The sequence below is a fragment of the Phodopus roborovskii genome, unplaced genomic scaffold (assembly GCF_943737965.1).
Source record: "Phodopus roborovskii unplaced genomic scaffold, PHOROB, whole genome shotgun sequence".
NCBI classification, from domain to species: Eukaryota; Metazoa; Chordata; class Mammalia; order Rodentia; family Cricetidae; genus Phodopus; species Phodopus roborovskii.
Window position 1 is genome coordinate 51,201,630 of NW_026126517.1, and position 18,902 is coordinate 51,220,531.

General features: G+C 40.1%; 1 protein-coding gene across 1 annotated transcript in view; it reads right to left on the reverse strand.

The window, feature by feature from the left end:
- Positions 1–17,287, reverse strand: part of Scg3 (secretogranin III) — a 37,498-nt gene extending 20,211 nt beyond the window's left edge. The window contains exons 1-8 of the mRNA XM_051197966.1: positions 17,091–17,287; positions 16,380–16,432; positions 15,720–15,765; positions 15,411–15,626; positions 10,121–10,263; positions 8,781–8,930; positions 4,161–4,338; positions 773–889 (exon numbers count right to left, since the gene is read on the reverse strand). Of these exons, the coding sequence (XP_051053923.1) occupies positions 773–889; positions 4,161–4,338; positions 8,781–8,930; positions 10,121–10,263; positions 15,411–15,626; positions 15,720–15,765; positions 16,380–16,432; positions 17,091–17,181 (994 nt within the window). The 5' untranslated portion in view covers positions 17,182–17,287. The remainder of the gene's footprint in view (positions 1–772; positions 890–4,160; positions 4,339–8,780; positions 8,931–10,120; positions 10,264–15,410; positions 15,627–15,719; positions 15,766–16,379; positions 16,433–17,090) is intronic.
- Between the last annotated feature and the right edge of the window lie 1,615 nt (positions 17,288–18,902).

Here is an 18,902-nt window from a genome sequence, read left to right on the forward strand (position 1 = left end):
GAGTCATTTAAGAAGATGAGACCTCAATTGCAAAAATGTCCCCAAGAAACATGCCTGAGGGCAAGCAAGTGGTGCATTTTCTTGACTAATGATTGATATGGAAGTGTCTGGATCACTGTGAATGGTCTCATCCCTGAGTTAATGGTGCTGGGTACCGTAAGAAAGCAGGCTGAGTAAGCCAGAAAGAGCAAAGCAGTAAGCTCCTTTCCTCCAAGGCCTCTGCACAAGCCTCCTGGTTCCTGCCTTAAGTTCCTGCCATAACTTCCCTCAGTGATGGCGTGTGCCCTGAGAGTTATTTCATTCTTCATTTTATGGAGCTGCGAACTGAAGCCTTGCAAAGAGCAGGGCCTCCCCAGCATAGCAGAGTGAGGCTCCTGCTTCCCTAGCCAGTACTCTTTCTGCTTGCTACACACTGTGCTCAGAGCGGAAGATCAGGATTCAATCCAGACTCCTAAACACTAGTAAAAAAAGAAAAAGTTAATGAGTTAAATTGTAACAAAAGTACTCCCCAGAGATTATTTTAAAGGACTAATAAGATTTAATATAAAAATATGTGGAAGATTTTTCTTCAAGCTGTATTTATCAAGATAAAAAGTAGAAAATGTCTAATTAATTTTATTTGTATGCATCACTAAGCTGAGCAATTCTGTTACCCTGGAGATCTGAGTTGCTTTGGCATAAGTCATTGAATTAGTGAGGTGATTATTGCCAGATCCTTAATTTGCTTTGAACAATGAAAACAGCCATGGTAAAAATAAAGAAGAATCCTTACCGAGGTAGGAAACGCCTTCTTCTGGAGATATTGTGCCATATTTGACCATCATTTTCACAAAATCAATCAATGTCTTCATGATAGTAATCAGCGTTTCTTTCTCTTTTGCTTCTTTTTCTATGTTAAAAGAGCAAAATAACTAACTAAAATTTTTATTTATATTACCTTATGTGTGCATGGGTGCTTGGCCTGCATATATGTTTGTGTAACACAGGCATGCAGCACCTGCAGAGGCCTGGAACTGGAGTTACAGATCACTGTGATCACAGTGTGGGTACTGGAAATTGAACTTGGGTCCTCTGGAAAAGCAGTCCATGCTCGTAACTGCTGAGCTATCTCTCCTGCCCCCATGGGAACAAAAATAATTTAAAGACAACTAATAAAAATAATTTACTGCCAATTTATAAAGTAAAGATAATCATTGAAATGTCTCCCCCTCCACTTATAATGAATCCCACAAACATTTAACAAAAACAAAAACAAAAAAACAAAAAACAAACAAACAAACAAAACCCAAAAACTAAGACACAGTTGGGAATATAGGAAAGTTTGTAGTTAAAAAAAAAAAACTGCTCTTAAAAATGAGCGCATTTTAACTTTCCCATTGGGCTTTAATTTCATCTGAAATATTGTAGTAATAAAATAGTAAAGAGAGTGCTTCTGGGGCTGGGATTATAGCTCGGCTGGTGCTATGCCTGACTAGTGTGTACAACACCCTGAGGTTTACACTCCAGCACTGGAAAACAAAACAAAACAAAACAAAAAAACCAGATATGGTGACACATGCCTACAGTGCCAGCATTTGGGAACTGGATAGGAAGTTCAAGGTCATCCTTGGATAAAGAGTTTGAGGTCAGTCTGGGATGTATGAGACACTGCCTGAAAACCAAAAACAAACCTGAAAGATAAAACAAATAAGTAACATTCCACACAGTGGAATTTTTAAAAATACCATAAAATTAACAGGTTGCTGAGTTAGGGAGATGAATTAGGGAGATCCTAAAAAAAAAAAAAAAAAAAAAAAAAAAAAAAGAAAAAGAAAAAGAAAAAAGTGACAGATGACTATGGCTATCCTTGATCAAGGGTGCATCTGTATATTTAGCATTTGCTAACGCTCTTCACGGGTGAGAAGTGACTCACTAGGATGACACAGGCTCTGAGCTGGTCATTTGCCAACCAATGGGGCAAGATGGCTCAGAGTAGATCTTCCAGACACAGCCTTGCAGATTCAAGCAGAGAGGCCCATGCCATCTGGCCAGTGTCTGGTCCTGAAGGATGGAAGCGCATTCTATGATCACTTTATGGAACAAACAGATTACAACTCTAGAAATTTTACACAGTTGTTCACTTGAGGGTTGCAACCAGGGCAGGGAAATCCAGTGTGGGGGCATAAGCCTGAACAGTAACAGAAGAGCGTAAACCTATCATCATTTGCAGATTAACCAGAAACAAACAGGAGCCAAATCCTACAGACAGCTCAGTAAAAAAAAAAAAAAAAAAAAAAAAAAACCAAAAAAACCAAAAAACAAAAAAACAATTTCCCAAATGTGTTTGGACTCTGGACTTCCTTTCATCCAATGCTCAGGTGAGCTCACTGGAAAACCAAAGCAAACAAATAAGGTTCCCACTAAGAGAGGAAAATGAACGCTTTGCAAAAGATATAATACAATTGGCAGGATTTTCTCTTGTCGCTTTGTGTTTGACAATGTGCCTAGAAAACACACTAGGTAAAACAAGCCAGACACAAAGACAGACACAGCATTCTCTCAGTTCAAAATTTGAAGCTTCATTATCCATGGGTTCAACTAACTGAGGATCAAAAATACTAAAGAAAAAAATGTGACTGCATTTTTACTGTACATAGACAGGTCATTTTCTTGCCATTATTCTCCAAGCATTACAGTATAACAACCATTTGCACAGCACTTCCGTTGTGATAGGCATTGTAATTAATTCAGACATGATTTAAAGTATATGGGATGATGTGTGATGATTATATGAAAAAACTGTCTCCCACTCAACTCTTTCCCTCCCACCCTTTCTCTTTCTACTCCCCCAGTGTGTGTGTGTGTGTGTGTGTGTGTGTTACAGGTAATCAAACTCAAGCCTTGGACATGTTAGGCAAGCACTCTACCTCTAAGCTTCATCCACAGTTTTTGTACCATTTTATGTAAAGGACTTGAGCACATGTGGATTTTGGTATCTGAAGGAGGTCCTGACACCTCCTCTATGCCTATGGAAAGACAATTATATGTGGAATTTAAAATAACTAAGGTTATAGAAATAGAGAGTAGAATGTCATGGCCTAGGACTGGGTAAGATAAAACTGGGAGATGCTGGTCAAAGGTATCAAGTTTCTGTTCTATAGTGTGAATAAGTCTGGAGTCTGTGCAGCTTGATATGTATGGCTGGCAATACTGGATTACATAGTTGAAATTTGCTAGGAGGCCATATTTTCACAATAACAGGAATAAAAAAGAAGAGACAGTGGCAACTATATGTCTGGGTGCCATTGGCCTGGCCGTGATGATTATTTCACATTATTTCACAATGTTGACGAGCACCAAAACACCAAAACAAAATAGTTTATAAGCTATTAGGTATAATTGTGTGTGTGTGTGATAGGATCTTGCCATGTATATAAGGCTGGCTTCAATCTCAATATTAGACCAGGCTGGATCCATGCTCATGGTAAGCCTTCTACATCGGCATCCCAAGAGCTAGGATTATATATATATATATATATATATATATATATATATATATATATATATATATATCACCTCGATAAAGTTGAGAACAGATCATTAGAGAACCCTGAAGGTTCAGAGAGATAGCACAGGTGCTAAGAGCACTTGCTGCCAAGCCTGATGGCCTGAATCCCATCCCTAGAACTCATGTAGTAGAGAGAAAAAACTGATTCCAGCAAGTTGTCCTCCAATTTTCATACGTGCTCTGTGGCACACATGCCCACACACAAAATGAATGAACAAATAAATAGAATTAAAAAGAAGGCTGATAACGAAAAAAGCAGCTATACTAAGAGCAAAGGCTGAATAGGGTCAGGGCAGGTTGGTGACCCATCTCCACATGTGACAGATTTGGGTGCCTATACTCAGCAGATGTTCTATAACTGTTTATTGAATAAATACATGAACTGTCTGTTAACAAGATTAAATGATCCAGAAACTCCACATTTCCTGATTACTTTTTCCATGACTAGTACACTGCTTTGGGGGGAAAAAAAAGATGGGAAATATTTTCCCAGCCAACAGTGTATGTCATAGAGAACTGCACTTGGGAACCACAGACAGGAAGAAAACCACCCACACATTTCCAAGAATTACTGTCTCATTTCCCTTCCTCACGGTCATAAAGCAGTGGTTACCTGAGTCGATGCTTGTCAATAGTGCATAGAAGTTGGGGAAATACTGAAGTTCCTCAAAGTCATCTTCACTGTGGGCGTTAGTTCTCCTTTCCAAGCCATTGGACAAGGTCAAGGTGTTAGATACTGTTTCATCATTTTCTCTGTGAGTAAAGCCATCTTGAATTGTTGCTACAGGGGTCTTCAGTGAGGGGAAAACAACAATAGAAAGTAAACATTGTTTAGAACTGATATAACTCCAGGCCAATTCTCTCCTTTCTGGTGACCTTGAATGTGAAGACTCAGGGTTCCTCCTTCACAAGATCCTGCAGGTTCTAGCTATGAGCTACCTTAAGAAAACATCTTGGTGTGGCTCAGAAGAGGCTAGACTGGAGATTTTTATGGTTCTGCCTTGGCCAAGATCCCCTCCATGAATCTTTCATTGAGGAGAGAGTTCTGATTTACACAATGTACAGGGGTGGGGTGGGGTGGGGTTCACACTGTCCATCAGTAACTGTACTTATGACATCTTGGAACTTCCAGGAGGCTTTTGTGTTTGGATGATGCATAATATTTTTTCCCCTTCCCAGACCTGATTGTGGTTTGCCATTTAGTAGACTAGACAGACTCTAAGAGACTTTCTTGCTTTATTTTCTGTTTATTTCCCCTGCATCTGATCCATCAGTATCCTTACTGGCTCTACTTTCAAATCCTACGGTAATTTTTACATCTCTTTCTCCAGTAACCCATGTTAGTTCATACTTCAGCCTCCACTTTCTAACTGGTACACCACTTATCTCAAATGTCTTCTCAATTCAGTATCTCATTCCCCGAGGACCAAGGTATCTTTCTAGCATAGTGATTGCTTAAACTCTACTTCAAGGAGGCCAGAGACAAAGCTGGGTTGGTAAAAGTGCTTGCTTTATGAGCACAAGTGTCTGGGTTTGATCCCTAAACCCATACTAAAAATAAAAGTTGAGCCCAGTGGCACCCACTTGTAATCCTACTGCCAGGAATGTGGAAATAGGCAGATTTCTTTGGATTGATGACAGTAACTTATTTTGCCTGGTGAGTTCCAGGTCAGTGGGAGACCCTGTTTCAAAACACAAGGTAGATGGTGCCTGACAAATAGCACCTGAGGTTGTCCTCTGGCCTTCACATGTATGCATGCCAACATGTACACATGCCCACATGTAAGGATACCCATATATATACATGCACATGCAACTGTATACACACACACACACACACACACACACACACACCTACCTGCTACGGTTTGGATATGTCTTATACCTATCAAAACTCACATTGAAATTTAAATTGCTGGGCTGGAGAGATGCTTAGTGGTTAAGAACATAGGCTGCTCTCCCAGAGGACCTGGGTTCAATTCCCAGCACCCACATGGCAGCTTACAGTTCCAACACCCTCACACAGACATACATGCAGGCAAAATACCAATGCCATAAAATAAAAATAAATAAATTAAAAAATTTAAATTGCCAATAAAAAGGTATGACAGTACTGAAGCCAGGAGGTGTGGTGCACACACAGAGCTAGAAAAGTAACTATACACCGACTTTCTTGAGAGACTGAGGCAGGACAGAAGACAGGGGCAATTCAGAGGACATGAGAAGGGAAGGAAACTCTCACTCTGGGATCTACTTTAGCTTTCTGGATGACAGAGACAAGAAATGGCCAACATAACTGATAAAGCCCAAATTGCCTACAGAGATAATGGAATGTTAATGACCTCTCAAACAGGGGCATCAAAAGCAACAAATGCTGTGTTTACTTAGGGTTAGAATTTTGTCAAATTAACACCCTTCTCTCATCTCTAAATCTAAACAATGCCATAAAACCACCTTGCATTTCATTTACAAAGGGAAACCAACTTACGTATATTATTTTTAAACTTTACTTAGTTGTAAGCTTGCTTGTTTTTTTTAAAATATTTATTTATTTGTATATATGTGTCTGTGTCTGTCCATTTAAGTGGGTGGAGGTCAGAGGACAACTTTAGACACCCTCCTTTCACCGTGTGGGCCACTTAGGTCACCAGGCTTGGCAATAGGTGTCTTTATCTGCTGAGTCATCTTTTGGACTCAGCTTGCTTAATCTTTTAAACATGAAAACTGCATCCTTTTTGTACCCTGACTTAAAAAGACACAAGGTCATAGATGCTCCGTGGTAAAGACATATAAAGGTGACTGTCAGCCAGCGTGCAACCCATACCTTAGGTGTCTACTGTCTTTTTTCCCTATGTTTTTCCATCTACACAGTTAAATACATTTGCTAACTTTGTTTCATTCTTTCTTGTTCTGGGATTCTTTTCTGAGCTATAGCCAAGGGTCTGGCTTTACCTTAGTTGATTCCCTTGGTGAAAGGGTGCTCCTTGGGCTGCTGGAGGTTGTGCTAAGCTTTGTCTCTCCACTGTTGACAAGACTGGGCTAGCCGTAGCAGCCTAGCTATTGTGTGTGTGAGAGAGTGAGTTGTTAAAAGGTGACTGACACCCCTCCCCCTCTTACACAAACATCTGTTTCCCCTTTCCCACATAACAGGGTGAGCAACACATGGCCTCTCCAGAAACTGACCAGAAACTGTCCCATCCTGGGCTTTCTATCTTTCAAGCTATGAGAAAAATACATTTATTTTCCTTTAAAAAAAAAAAAACCCATTTACTTATTTTTATGAGTATGCATGTTTTTGCTTGCATGTATGTCTGTGTACCACATAGATGCCTCGTAAAGGTGGAGGCCAGAAGAAAACATTGGATCCTCTGAGAAAGCAATTACAGAAGGTTGTGAGCCACTATGTGGTTGCTGGGAATTGAATGTGGGTCTTCTGGAAGAGAAGTCAATGCTCTTAACTTATGAGCCGTCTCTCTGGTCCCTATTTCTTTCTCAATAAATCATCTAGTCCCAGGGATTCTTTTGTAGCAATGGGAAGTAGATGAAGGCAAAGCCCTTCAATATTTTTCCTTGGCTTTTACAGAGGCATCAAACTCCACATTGGCTTTTGAGGCTTTCTATGGTCTGGGCTGAGTCTATGCCCCAGTCATAATAGCCACAGGTCCTTGTTTTAGTTGCCTGGATACTCCACACACGTGACCTCTCCTTTTTACAACTTAATCCTATTTGGCTTTTTAGTTCTCAGCTCAAATTGCTTCCTTAGGGAAGCCTTCAAAAGAAGGCTAAGTGCAGAACAGGCATCCTTTCTTAAAGCACTTGATGCAGTTGCCATTAAAATGACCACCTTTTGAAGACAATCTCCATCTTCCACTGGAATTTAACCTCTGTGGGAGGAAAGATTGTATCTTTTTAAATTAGCACGGCATTCTTATACTCTGAAAGAATATTTTATTTGCATTAGTGCATTTAGATGACATGAACAAGCCAAGCATATGGACATTTTAGAAATGAATGAATGTGACAGGTGAAGGACTGTGAAAATCACAACTGATTTTGTTCAAACCTGTACATCTCTTCTTTTATGAATATGGGGAATTTGGTGGTTTGAATAGGAATGGACACTGTAGGCTCATAGATTTGAATGCTTGCTCACCAGGGAGTGACTCTATTAGGAGGTGTGGTCTTAATGGAGTAGGCCAGAACCAATCTTATTTTCTAGCCCTTCTAAAATAGTATCACTGCAGGGCCTGGTGGTATACATCTGTAATCCAAGCATTTGGGAACCTGGAAGGTGGAGGCAGAAGGATTTGCTCTAGAGTTCAAAGACAACCTGGGGTACACAGAAAGTTTCAAGGCCAGCTTGGAGACAAACACAAACAAAACACACACCGAAACAAAACTAAATCCACACAAACATTATCACATTGCATGTGGTGGTTTATACCTATAGCCTAGTATTTAGAAGGTCCGAAGGCATATTTGCCACTGATTTGAGGCCAGTATCATGTGAGGCCTGACAATCACCTCCTGAGAAAACCCAAACCCAAAGCAAACAACATTTGCTGCATTCTATATGCCTTGCTTTGTATTGCAGAGGTTGCTGGAGGTGTTAAAGAAGGAGCTTAAGGTCTGGGAACTCTGGTGGAGGAAAATCAAAAGCAAGACAAGAAATCTGACACTGTCCCATGCATCATTTCCCGCAGAACTATAAAGGGAACTGATGGAGGAGGAAAAGATCACAGTAGTTTTGCTGACTCCAAGAGGAAACGCAGAGAGGAGTCTAGGAAGAGGAAATAAGAATGAATGGCAAGCCCAGATGGAATGTGATAGACAGGCTTCTGAACCAATGAAAAGGAAAAGGGACAGGTGGAATAACACAGTCTAGAATAGAGGAAGGATAAGACTGGGGTGTGAGGCTGCTGGGCAGAGGACTGATCTATCCACTTCTCTTTGTGTGTTTGTGTGTGTACATGCATACACATGTACTTGGGTAGATGATAACATTCATTGTAAATGGAAATTGAATACCAAAAGAGCTATGGAGCACTGGCTCCAGCACATTGGGATGGTGTAAATAATTGTATCATATGATATATAATTCTAGTGTGCTAAAAATGTGACACTTTCCAAATATTCCTTAGCATCAGGTAAGGCACTAAATGTGCAGAGATACAAAAGCATACATACACACATGCCCATGCCATGAACACATTCCTGATACACATATACATACCACTTTCTCTGGTATTTTTCCAGCCTGATACTCGGTCCTGCTTGTGGGTTTATCAAGGGCCTCCTCATAATTGTTGGCTTCTTTTGAAATCAGTTTTTGTAATGCCTCAGCTACTTCATCTTCTAGAGTATGTGCCTGACTTTCAGTGATCTGTTATAAAGAAACAAAGAAACAAAGAATGTATGTATGTATGTATGTATGTATGTATGTATACTCTTCTCTACTCTTTTCTGGGCATAAACAAATAGACACCTGAACTCTAGTTGAATCACTTCTTGGCCTTTTGGCAAACTACAGCTGGACATATAAGCACTATGCAAGCTTCCAAAGTCCAACTCTTACTCAGCTATGACTCTTGTGAACTACATCAATGACCAGCATGGCACAATTAGCCTAAATGTGCAATAGTGACATGCATACCTTCACAGTAACCAACAGCTCTCAAATCAGACTTAAGATCTGCTCAACAAAAGTGAAACCATGCCTGGTGCTGGAAACCAAGCCAACTACTCAGTGCTAGTGAAGTCATGGATACTGGAGGAGGATCTATAACCTTTACTAAATCAGCATAATCGGTAACAACAACCCAAACATTTGTCCTTATGCCCACATATAGGTGTAGTCTTCACTCCTAATCAAGGACACGTCTCTTTGCAACAGACAATCCTTCCTTATGCAGGCTGCGACAGTGACTGCCCGGCACTCTAGGAAGAAGTGGGCTATTCATGCAAGCTGTCAGTGCGGCTTGCTAAAACCCTATGGATGCTTCCTTAGAGAGACACCAGGAGGGTTGCTCTTCTACAAATGCAGGTCACATGGTCTGTCACATGACCCTTGTCATTGCAAAGTAAGAACTTTAGTAAAACTTGCTCGGGCTGTGTCAGGGCTGAGCAGCCAAGTAAAGATCAAGGAAGATTCAACTGCTCAGAGTTTCTCAAACATACACTGCCAGTCTCTGCTTGTGTTATTTCTGGTTTTACCACACACATCCTCTGCCTCTGTTGGTTATATCCTGACTTCTCTTCTAAGCTCATTTCAAACACCTCTCCCTCTAAAGCTTTTCTTATTTCCAACTGGCACACACCACCATTCTCTAGCAAGCTGTGCAGTTTCTATGACTCTCAAACAGCTTGTGTGATGGGTGTGTGTGTGTGTGTGTGTGTGTGTGTGTGTGTGTGTGTGCCTATTTGGCTCTTATGATAAGCTAAAGGGAATCCTTTGGGGTCTAATTTGAAGCAGGTGCACCATATACATTCCACTACTTGGATTATGAAGCTTGACTACATAGGACACTGCAGACTGTACTAAGAACCGAGTTTGCTCTCACGCCAACAACTCACTAGGCCGAGATTCAGCAGTTTAGAAACAATCTTGTCAAACACTCCTCTGTCATTCTCTTCATAAATCCTGGTAGCAATTTTGTGGACAATGTCTTCAGCAGTTAATGGAGTTCCATCCAGTTGATGGAGGCCATCTGGGTCATCTAGACAGAGCAAACACAGCTTCATATCATGGCAAGTATACACCTATTCTACACATAATATTTCAACCTATACATTTTGAAACACTTAAATTTTTTTTATTATATATTTATTATTCATCCATTTAGAGATAGTGTCCTATTGTGTCCCCCTGGCTGGCTGGGAACTTTCAGCAATCCTCCAGCTTCTGCCTCTTCAGTGCTAAAATTTACAGGCGTGTACTGCCATGCCTGACTGCTAGAGTACATTTGTGTAACAAAGCTTAATGCTAAAGCTTAGCAACAATAATAAACTCCAATCTTCAAAAGACAGGGAACTTATTTTATGAGCTTGGGATAAAAATATTAAAATATAGCAAGAGATCTGCATAAACAACACACACACATGTTGCGGAGAAGCCTGAGAATATATGTCCTTAGTTTTCCTGGGAATTCATTTGGCAGTGTAACTTTAGACTAAAGCAAGGGACCATTCTGAGTGAGGAAAGAGGTTGTGAGTCCTGAGGTCCTACCACTTGGGAGACTGCGGCAAGGGGACTGCCATGAGTTTGAGGCTAGGCTGGGCTACAGAGAGAGATCCTGTTTCAAGCAAACCAAACTCACACTCTTAAAAAACAACAAGAACGACAATGGTGGCAATGACAACAAATAATGTGAGGGAGGAAAGGGATGAGGGTAATGAAGCCGTGCTCCATCTACACATTGAACAGACCCAACTTACAAAGCGTGTAGTTCTCCCCATTGCATAGAGGCAGATGGGAAAGATCAGTGGTTTAGTAACCACTTTACAACCTTGGATCACTGTACAAAATAATAAGGGTATTGGGCTCTGTGCTTAGCTCAGTGGTAGAGTGCTTGCCTACCATTTGTAAAGCCCTAAGTTAGAGTCCCAGTACTGAAAACAAAACAATAAAACAAGTGAATATGAATAATAAGGATATCTATTTATTTGATTGTAATGGAGTTGTAAGGAGCAGATGAAATAAGATGTTTAATGCACCTTTTGTATCATACAGCAATGTATGGAAAAATGTACTATTGTAATTGTGTATAATGGGTTTAGGTTTTTAAATAAAGGAATTGTGATTGTATCCTGGAGAAAAATGGAAATTGAAATCCTTGCCATATATGTTATGAATAATGCTTTTTTTTTTTCTTTTGAGACAGGGTATCATTGTGTAGACTGGCTTTGAACTCACAGGGATCTGTTTGCTTCTGCCTCCAGAGTGCTGAGATTAAATGCATGTACCATTATGTCCCACACTATGAATATAATCTTTATTACTTTCTCTCAAAGGAAGGACACCTTATTTCCATCCCAACTCTGCCCTTTACTTCCAAGGCCCTGGGGTATTTGGTCAGGGAATTTCTCCCATGGCATAGCCTTTCTTCTAGACTGTGGGGATGGTGGCATCTGCAGTCTCAGGCAGACACCTTTTCCTGCCTTTGGACACAGGCTTATTAAGATGAGTTGTGATTGTACACAAAGGCTGAGTCCTTGTTCATCTGGGAGCCCTTTGAGGCCCAAGTGCCAGAGTGACAAGTCATAAAATTAGTTCCCCTCTTGTCTGTTTGGAAGTTGAGTTCTTCATCTATTTCTCAGGAGCACAGACTCCCCAGTGCTTCAGTCTGAATTTTCCATTTGCGGGTTGCAAGTCAGGCACTGGGGACTAGTCTTCTGTTTAGGCAGAGGTGGAAGAATTCACTTCCCTCCCCACTTCTCCCCCAGGATCTGAGAAAGAAAGAATGTTGGCTGCCTGCTGAAGCTGGAAAATAACCCAGCTGACTGTTTTTCAGCTCATTTACTTCCCAATGGGGAGAATGCTGGTAACTCAGAAGAAATGTCTTCCTCTTCTGCTGTGCTGCCGCTGCCTCTTTAGCCAGGAACTCAGCTTTCCCACAGTGGAACTTAGCGAGCTGCAGTAAAAAGTAAAGCACTTGGCCACTGCCCTTGCAGTCCATCAGGTTCCCCAAAGCTCTTTGAAAATGAGAAGAATATCTCACGGTGATTTCCCAGCTGTGCACAAAGGAGTGTTTTATGCTCTCCGTATCAAACCCCAGAAAGCAGCCAGCATGGATTCAAATTTTAAACCTTTCGGCAGCGACAGTGTTCTATACAGACATCAAAGGACTGCCCTGCCGTTATCTACCCTGTTCTATCTTGTATCCCTAGTATCTCATTGAATATCTAGAATCCATATCTCCAATAAAATTAAAGGCTTATTATATGCCAGACAGCAGAGATAGAGTGATGGCTGCATCTAGCATCTCATTTAATACTTGGAATTAATTTCTTCAGTCAAATTGAGTTTAAGTCTTAATGTCTGCCAGACACTGGTGGAGTGATGATTGGGTTCAGCATGGTCCCTAGACACACAGAGCTGATTATCTAGTGCATAGCCTGCAATGTAGGAATTATATGATAAATTTCTTCTATGGAACACACTGAGGAACCTAAAGCATAAGCACACAAAGAGAAACTGGAGAATTTTTAATTTGGAGCTTCCTTAAATACAGTCTTGGGTCTGAGGACCCAGCCTGCCAATGATGCTCTCCCTCACTCTGTCTCCTGGGATGGAGCCTGTACATCTCTGATTTTTATTTCTATTCGGATGCCTCGGTGGGTTCAGACTCTCTGGCTTTCTGGCTCCAGGATTTGCATATTCTGAAAGGAAACTAGACATTCACCCATAAAACATTCTCTCTAACACTCTTGACTCAGTTTCCCTAGGATCTCAAGTAAAGTTAAAGTAAATCCTGGGATAAGCCTAAAACCATGAGAACTAGCCCTACCTATGAGCTGGCAGTAAAACAAATAATTTCAAAAATAGCCGCTCAAGTTAGTGTTCAAGTCACAAACAAATTTGTGTCTCTGCTGGCACCAACAACCAATGCGACTAATCAAGTCAAACACACCACCAAATTCTTTTTTTACTTTATTAAATCAAATGTTCTATTCAACCAGAGTGATTAGATTGATTTTTTTTTTTAAATTGCAGTTTTGCCCAGTGTCTACTTGCTTCTGGTCCACATACCTTAGGCTAAAATGTAAAATTCAAAATTTAAATTCCCCAAGTAGCAAAACATAAATCATTACCTCTATCCACTCAACACATATAATACACTTTAAAGCTCCCCTCAGGCTATGATGTTCTGTGAAAATCCCATTTAATTGGGAGTCCTCCCCAACTTCATAGTCAGCATAATTCTCTCATTGCCATGAAACAAAATAAGGACAGAGAAAGAAGAAATCCTGTACTCACTTTTAAACACTCATCTGCAGAATTGAAAATACTGTCACTTCCTCAAGACCTACTTATGTCAGTCCACTTATTCCCTCACACATTCATTCATTTCTTCATTTATTTATAGAACCATATAATGAATTAATGACTATTCAGGCACGGGCCTATAATTTCTCTGTTCTTCAGGGTCACATTGTATAAAGATAATCACAAGTCTTTACAGTTACAACTATAGAAGTTAAGACTACAAGAAGTGCATCAAAGGCAAGGGGCTGAGTGTCTATCAGATCATGCATGCTAGATACAGCCAGGCGTGTTTGACAGTAACTATGAAGACAGGAACCATATGAAGGATTTTTGTTTTGGTCCTAAGAGAAACAAGAATCTACTAGAAGAGATTTATGGGAAATAAAGAAGGCATGCTCTGCTTATCACCTATAATCTCAGCACAGGAACCTCATGATCCAGGGTAGCCTGCAAGGTCTTGACAAAAACAAACAAACAAACAAACAAAACTCAAAAGAACAACACCAAAGAAAACAAAAACAAACAAACAAACAAAAACAAAAGAAAAAATAAACAAAAAGACAAAACAAACTTAATGACATGCTGGTCATGGTGGTATATGTTTGCAATCCCTGCAGTCAGAAAACTGAGGCAGGAGGATCATGCGTTTAGACTATACAGGAAATACTGTCTCAAAAAAAAAAAAAAAAAAAAAAAAAAATCTCAAGGGCTCTGTGGTTGTAGCTCAGTGGTAGAGTGATTAACTACTAGCAGGCACGAGGTCCTGAGTTTGATACTGAACACTCCTTACAATGAACGGCATGCATGCACTTCAATATTGTATAACTGTAAGTTATACATGGTGCTGTCACACCATGAATAGGTTGAAAAAAGCTGGAGGAGTTGCTGGGAGGCCTGTAAAAGATTTTTTTCTAGTTCAAATGAGACATGGTTGGGTTTTGGGTAAGGGTAGCTGTGATTGAGAATAGTAGGATTTTGTTTGGGTGATAGATACTTGGGAAGCAAAGTGATTAAGTTTTGGAAGATTAGGGTTGAAGAGGTGAGAAAAAATTAAGAGAAATAGTTCAACTCTAGATTTCTGTCATGAAGGAAAAGAAGGATAAATAGCAGCAAAAAGGGACGGATATTTTGAATGGGACCCATGAGGAGGAAAGAGGTCATGAGTTAACTCTGGCATACATTTAGTTTTCGGTGCACTGAAATGTCCAAGGCAAGCTGTTAGGTAGGTAGGGAGAAATAGGTCAATAGCCCAGAGATGTCTGGGTTAAAATGGAGATGTAGAATGGCTAGAGGAACAAGGCAAAAGGAGGAAACTATCACCAGAAAACAGTGGACATTTCATCATCATGGGGGCATACTTACACATATAATTATTTGAAGAAATCACATTTTACTTGTACTAGATATTAAAATAAGTGGAAATAGTAAAATGGATTTAATAATAATATAAATATAGATATCAGGTTTTTAAAAACTTCAAGGCATCAATAATGAAACCAATCACCATTGTCACTTTTACTGCCTTTTTCTTTTTCTTTTTCTTTTCTTTTTTGACTGGGTCTGGCTGGTCAGGTGCTTTATGTAGCCCAGACTGGACTCAGTCTTGTGACAGCACTCTTGCTTCAGCACCCTGACTGTTGGGACAACAGGCATGAGCCACCACACCTGTTTTAGTAAAGAAAACTCTAAAGGGAAAAGTTGACTCTAGAGTCGGGTCTTTGTACATTGTCAGTAAATTTTGGCTTTACCTCAGTTTTGGACTTGACTAATAAAAGGCTATGAGCATATTAGATATATTTCAAAAGCATGTGACCTTTTCTTAATGAAACTCAAGATGAGAAAACAAAAAAGGCACAAAACATCTTTTAAATCATTTACCTTGAAATTTATGGTCCAGTCCACTCTTTGTAGAATCATACTCATCACTCAGTTTTCGATTTTTAGTTGAATCAACATCTTCCACATTCAATTTGTTACCAAATGGGGAGCTTCTTATGGATTGTTTTTCTTTCTCAAGTTTTTCCTTCTCTGTTATCGCCCTTAGCAGGTTCAAGTTGTCGATAGAAGAATAATTGCTCTCACTTGGCTTGCTTTCTGGAAGGAAAGTTCCAAGCCCAACACACCCATTTTAGTTTAGAATCCTGTGACCTACATTTTTGAACTGAACAGCAGTGTGATTTCTCTTACCTGGAGGGTATGCCTTCTTAATCTTGTCTGCCTCTGCCTCAGCAATCTGTGAAACAAACAGGAGACAGATCTCTCTTTAAACCATTGCTTCACAACTTACCAAGTATACAAGCTAAATGGCTTTATCTCTATGAGATTTACATTTGTAAAATGCAGGTAAAAAGCACCACTACAAGGATTAAATGAGATAAATCAAAGGGCTGGTGTATTTTAAGTATTAATGCCTTTCCCCTGTAATATTGACATAAGATAAATCTTCAATTAAGCATGGTGGCATGTGTCTATAATCCCAGGACTCAATAAGATGAGGTGGGATGATCAAGGGTTGTAGGCTACCCAGCAAGACCCTGTCTCAAACAAAACAACAAAGCAAACCACACACACACTTTAGTAAATTAAGCATTTTTCTAAGAGTGGATACAGTATTGGTCTCGCTGGGTTATCATCATGTGGGCATTCTAGATATTATACAGAACTCAATGTACATAACTGTGACAGCATATACTTATTGAAACTAGATTTCTCATCTTACTTTTTGTCAATTTATTTTTAATCTTCCAGAGTTTGTAAGTTCAAAATGGCTAAAATGTCACAACATGATTACAATAAGTGATAATGAGAATAAATGACATAGCAGTTATAATTTTACAACCAACCTACCTGTTCATTCAAAGGTCTTTCTGCACTTAATTCTCTATTATGCAGAGATTTGTCTAGAATAAATACACATAAATATAAATTTAATTGTGCATCTGGGTGGTAAAATATGTTTCTTATTAAAATAAAAAAAGCTCAGTGGAAAAAATTGGAGAAATAATTCTGGGTGGTTCTGAAATAAAATTTATATTAGCAAAGATTATCATATATATATATATATATATATATGATGAGTATCAATGTTGGTATGCTTATTATATTACTGCTTTTCCTGAGTTAAATGCAATCAGACTTTTGTTTTCTGATCAGAAATTTAACATATAGTTCTAATTATTGGTTTATTAACTCTTTTCAATTAGGCATATAAAATTCGATTACAATTGTTGGCCCATCAAAAGAGATCACAGTATCCTGCAAGTGTAATGAGTAGATCATCTTAGAAAAAAAAAATCCAAGCCACTTTAAGAACAGGCACTGGCTACCCTTTCCAAAATAAGATCCTTATAAACAGCCCATGTTATTTCTCTATTTAAAAAGTGGAGGAGAAAAATCCATCTTCCTTCTCTGAATTCAAAACGGTTCTGTCAATTTGCAGGGGATCAGATCTGGTTAGAAAAAGCAGGCAAGACGATTTAGAGCTCACAGGTCACACAAAGCATTATCTTTGCTGGGCCAAATGAAAGAGAGCTCCCAAGTAGAGAAATGTCCACTTACCTTGGCTGCCTTCCGGTTTGGGGAAAGCTTGAATTCGTCCACTATTGAGCACCAACACCAGTATCCAAGATCCGGTCCAAAGGAACCTCATTCTTCCTTGCTCCTCTGCTTTCTGCTGGGAAGAGCCTGGCGCTGGGCCCCTGAGCTGTAGCTTTTGTTATGAATGAGAAGGGGAGTAAGAAACTGGCAGGGACAGGGAGAAGCCTGGGCGCAGGGAGGGAGATAGAGCTGCGTGGCCAGCAGTTGCGCAGGGTTGGAGAAGATGCTCCCGTGGGCGCCCAGTGCAGGTGAGCAGGTGCAGCGGGCGCTGTCCACGCCGAGGGTGCTGAAGTTCCTGCGCGGGCAGACGCGGGTCTGGGCGTAGCTTTACTCCACTAGCTCCGGGAGAGGAAGTGAGGAGGAGGCGCATGCTCCATGCAAACCAGGAGCATGAGGATGGCGTCAGCGACCCAGAGCTACTCCAATCCTGCGGGAACGGAGAGGGGGAGGGGAGACAGGCAGGGTAGTGTATTTTCCATGCCGCAGTCCTGGGCATATTCCTATGTCCGAGTCCCCCGGATTGCAGGACGCTAGGCATGGTTGTTATACCTCAAGGACTAAATGCCCTCTCTGTCTGTGAACCTGCCAAGGAGAAATGAATAATCGTGTCTAATTTTGATTTGTGATTCTTCTGCAGTATCCTCTCCAAAATCACTTCCTGCTATACTCAAAAGGTACAATTCTATTATACCAATATAATTATACTCAAAAGATATAATTTTATTAAACTTTAGAAAGCCCTGCCTTTATTGATCAATGTTGACGTTCTCTTGATGCTTTTGCATCTCAGTTCCACAGGAGTCTTTTGGTTGGGAAACTGTACGAACATTGTTTCAAACAGATTTTGCATATAACTTCACTCTCGCAGATGGTGAGACAAAAAAGAAGACATATCCTTGTCCCTCTAGGAGTGAGAGTCCTCCGTAGTTAGGGAGATGAGCGCAGAAATACTCAGTTTCGTTCTCCTTTTTCTCCCAACCAAGTAGGAAAAATAGTTTGCTTTTGTGACATTCTCCCCTGGGGTCTCATTTATACCTGAGGATCTTGATGTTCTGGGAGTCTTTTGAGAAAATCAAGAGCCATGAAAACGATTCCTCACTTCATAAGCAAGTCAGAGCAGCACTTCCTATAATTATCTCAGAAGCCTGAGGTCATTGCATACAACTTACTATCCAAAGACTTTTAAGTGGTGAATACAAATAGCACACTGTGAGCAGGGCACTGAGCAAGCTCTTTAGTCTGATTTTAAAACAGAACTTGGATCTTTTTTCTTTCAGCTACAGCCTGCTGGGAACCCAGCTGAATAATGACCACAAGGAAAAATCCAGCACAACCAGGCCTTTGATTTCTGCATCCTCACTTTTAGTGACCAAGTTACTTATTTAAATATCACAAACAAACCCACTGACCAAACAAATTTTCCTCTTTCTGGAGGTTTTGAGTTTAATGGTCTTGCAAGTATTTCAGTTAAGAATCTAAAAGTCATTTTATTTGTTTCCATGTGAAACTTTTTTTTTTTTAAAAAGTGATACATAAAATCTGAGTTTGCAGAATGTTTCTAAAATCTAGCAGTTATTTCTAAGCAAATAGCTCTTTCTTAATGTTTGTATAATATAGTATTAGCATCCTGGCATACTGTGGCCTTAAAAATTAGTGCAGGGGCTGGAGAGATGGTTCATTGTGTAAGAGCATAGACTGCTCTTGCAGAGGAAACAGCACCCACGTAAGTGCAGCACACAACTGCCTGTACTTGCAGCCTCAAGGGATCTGACA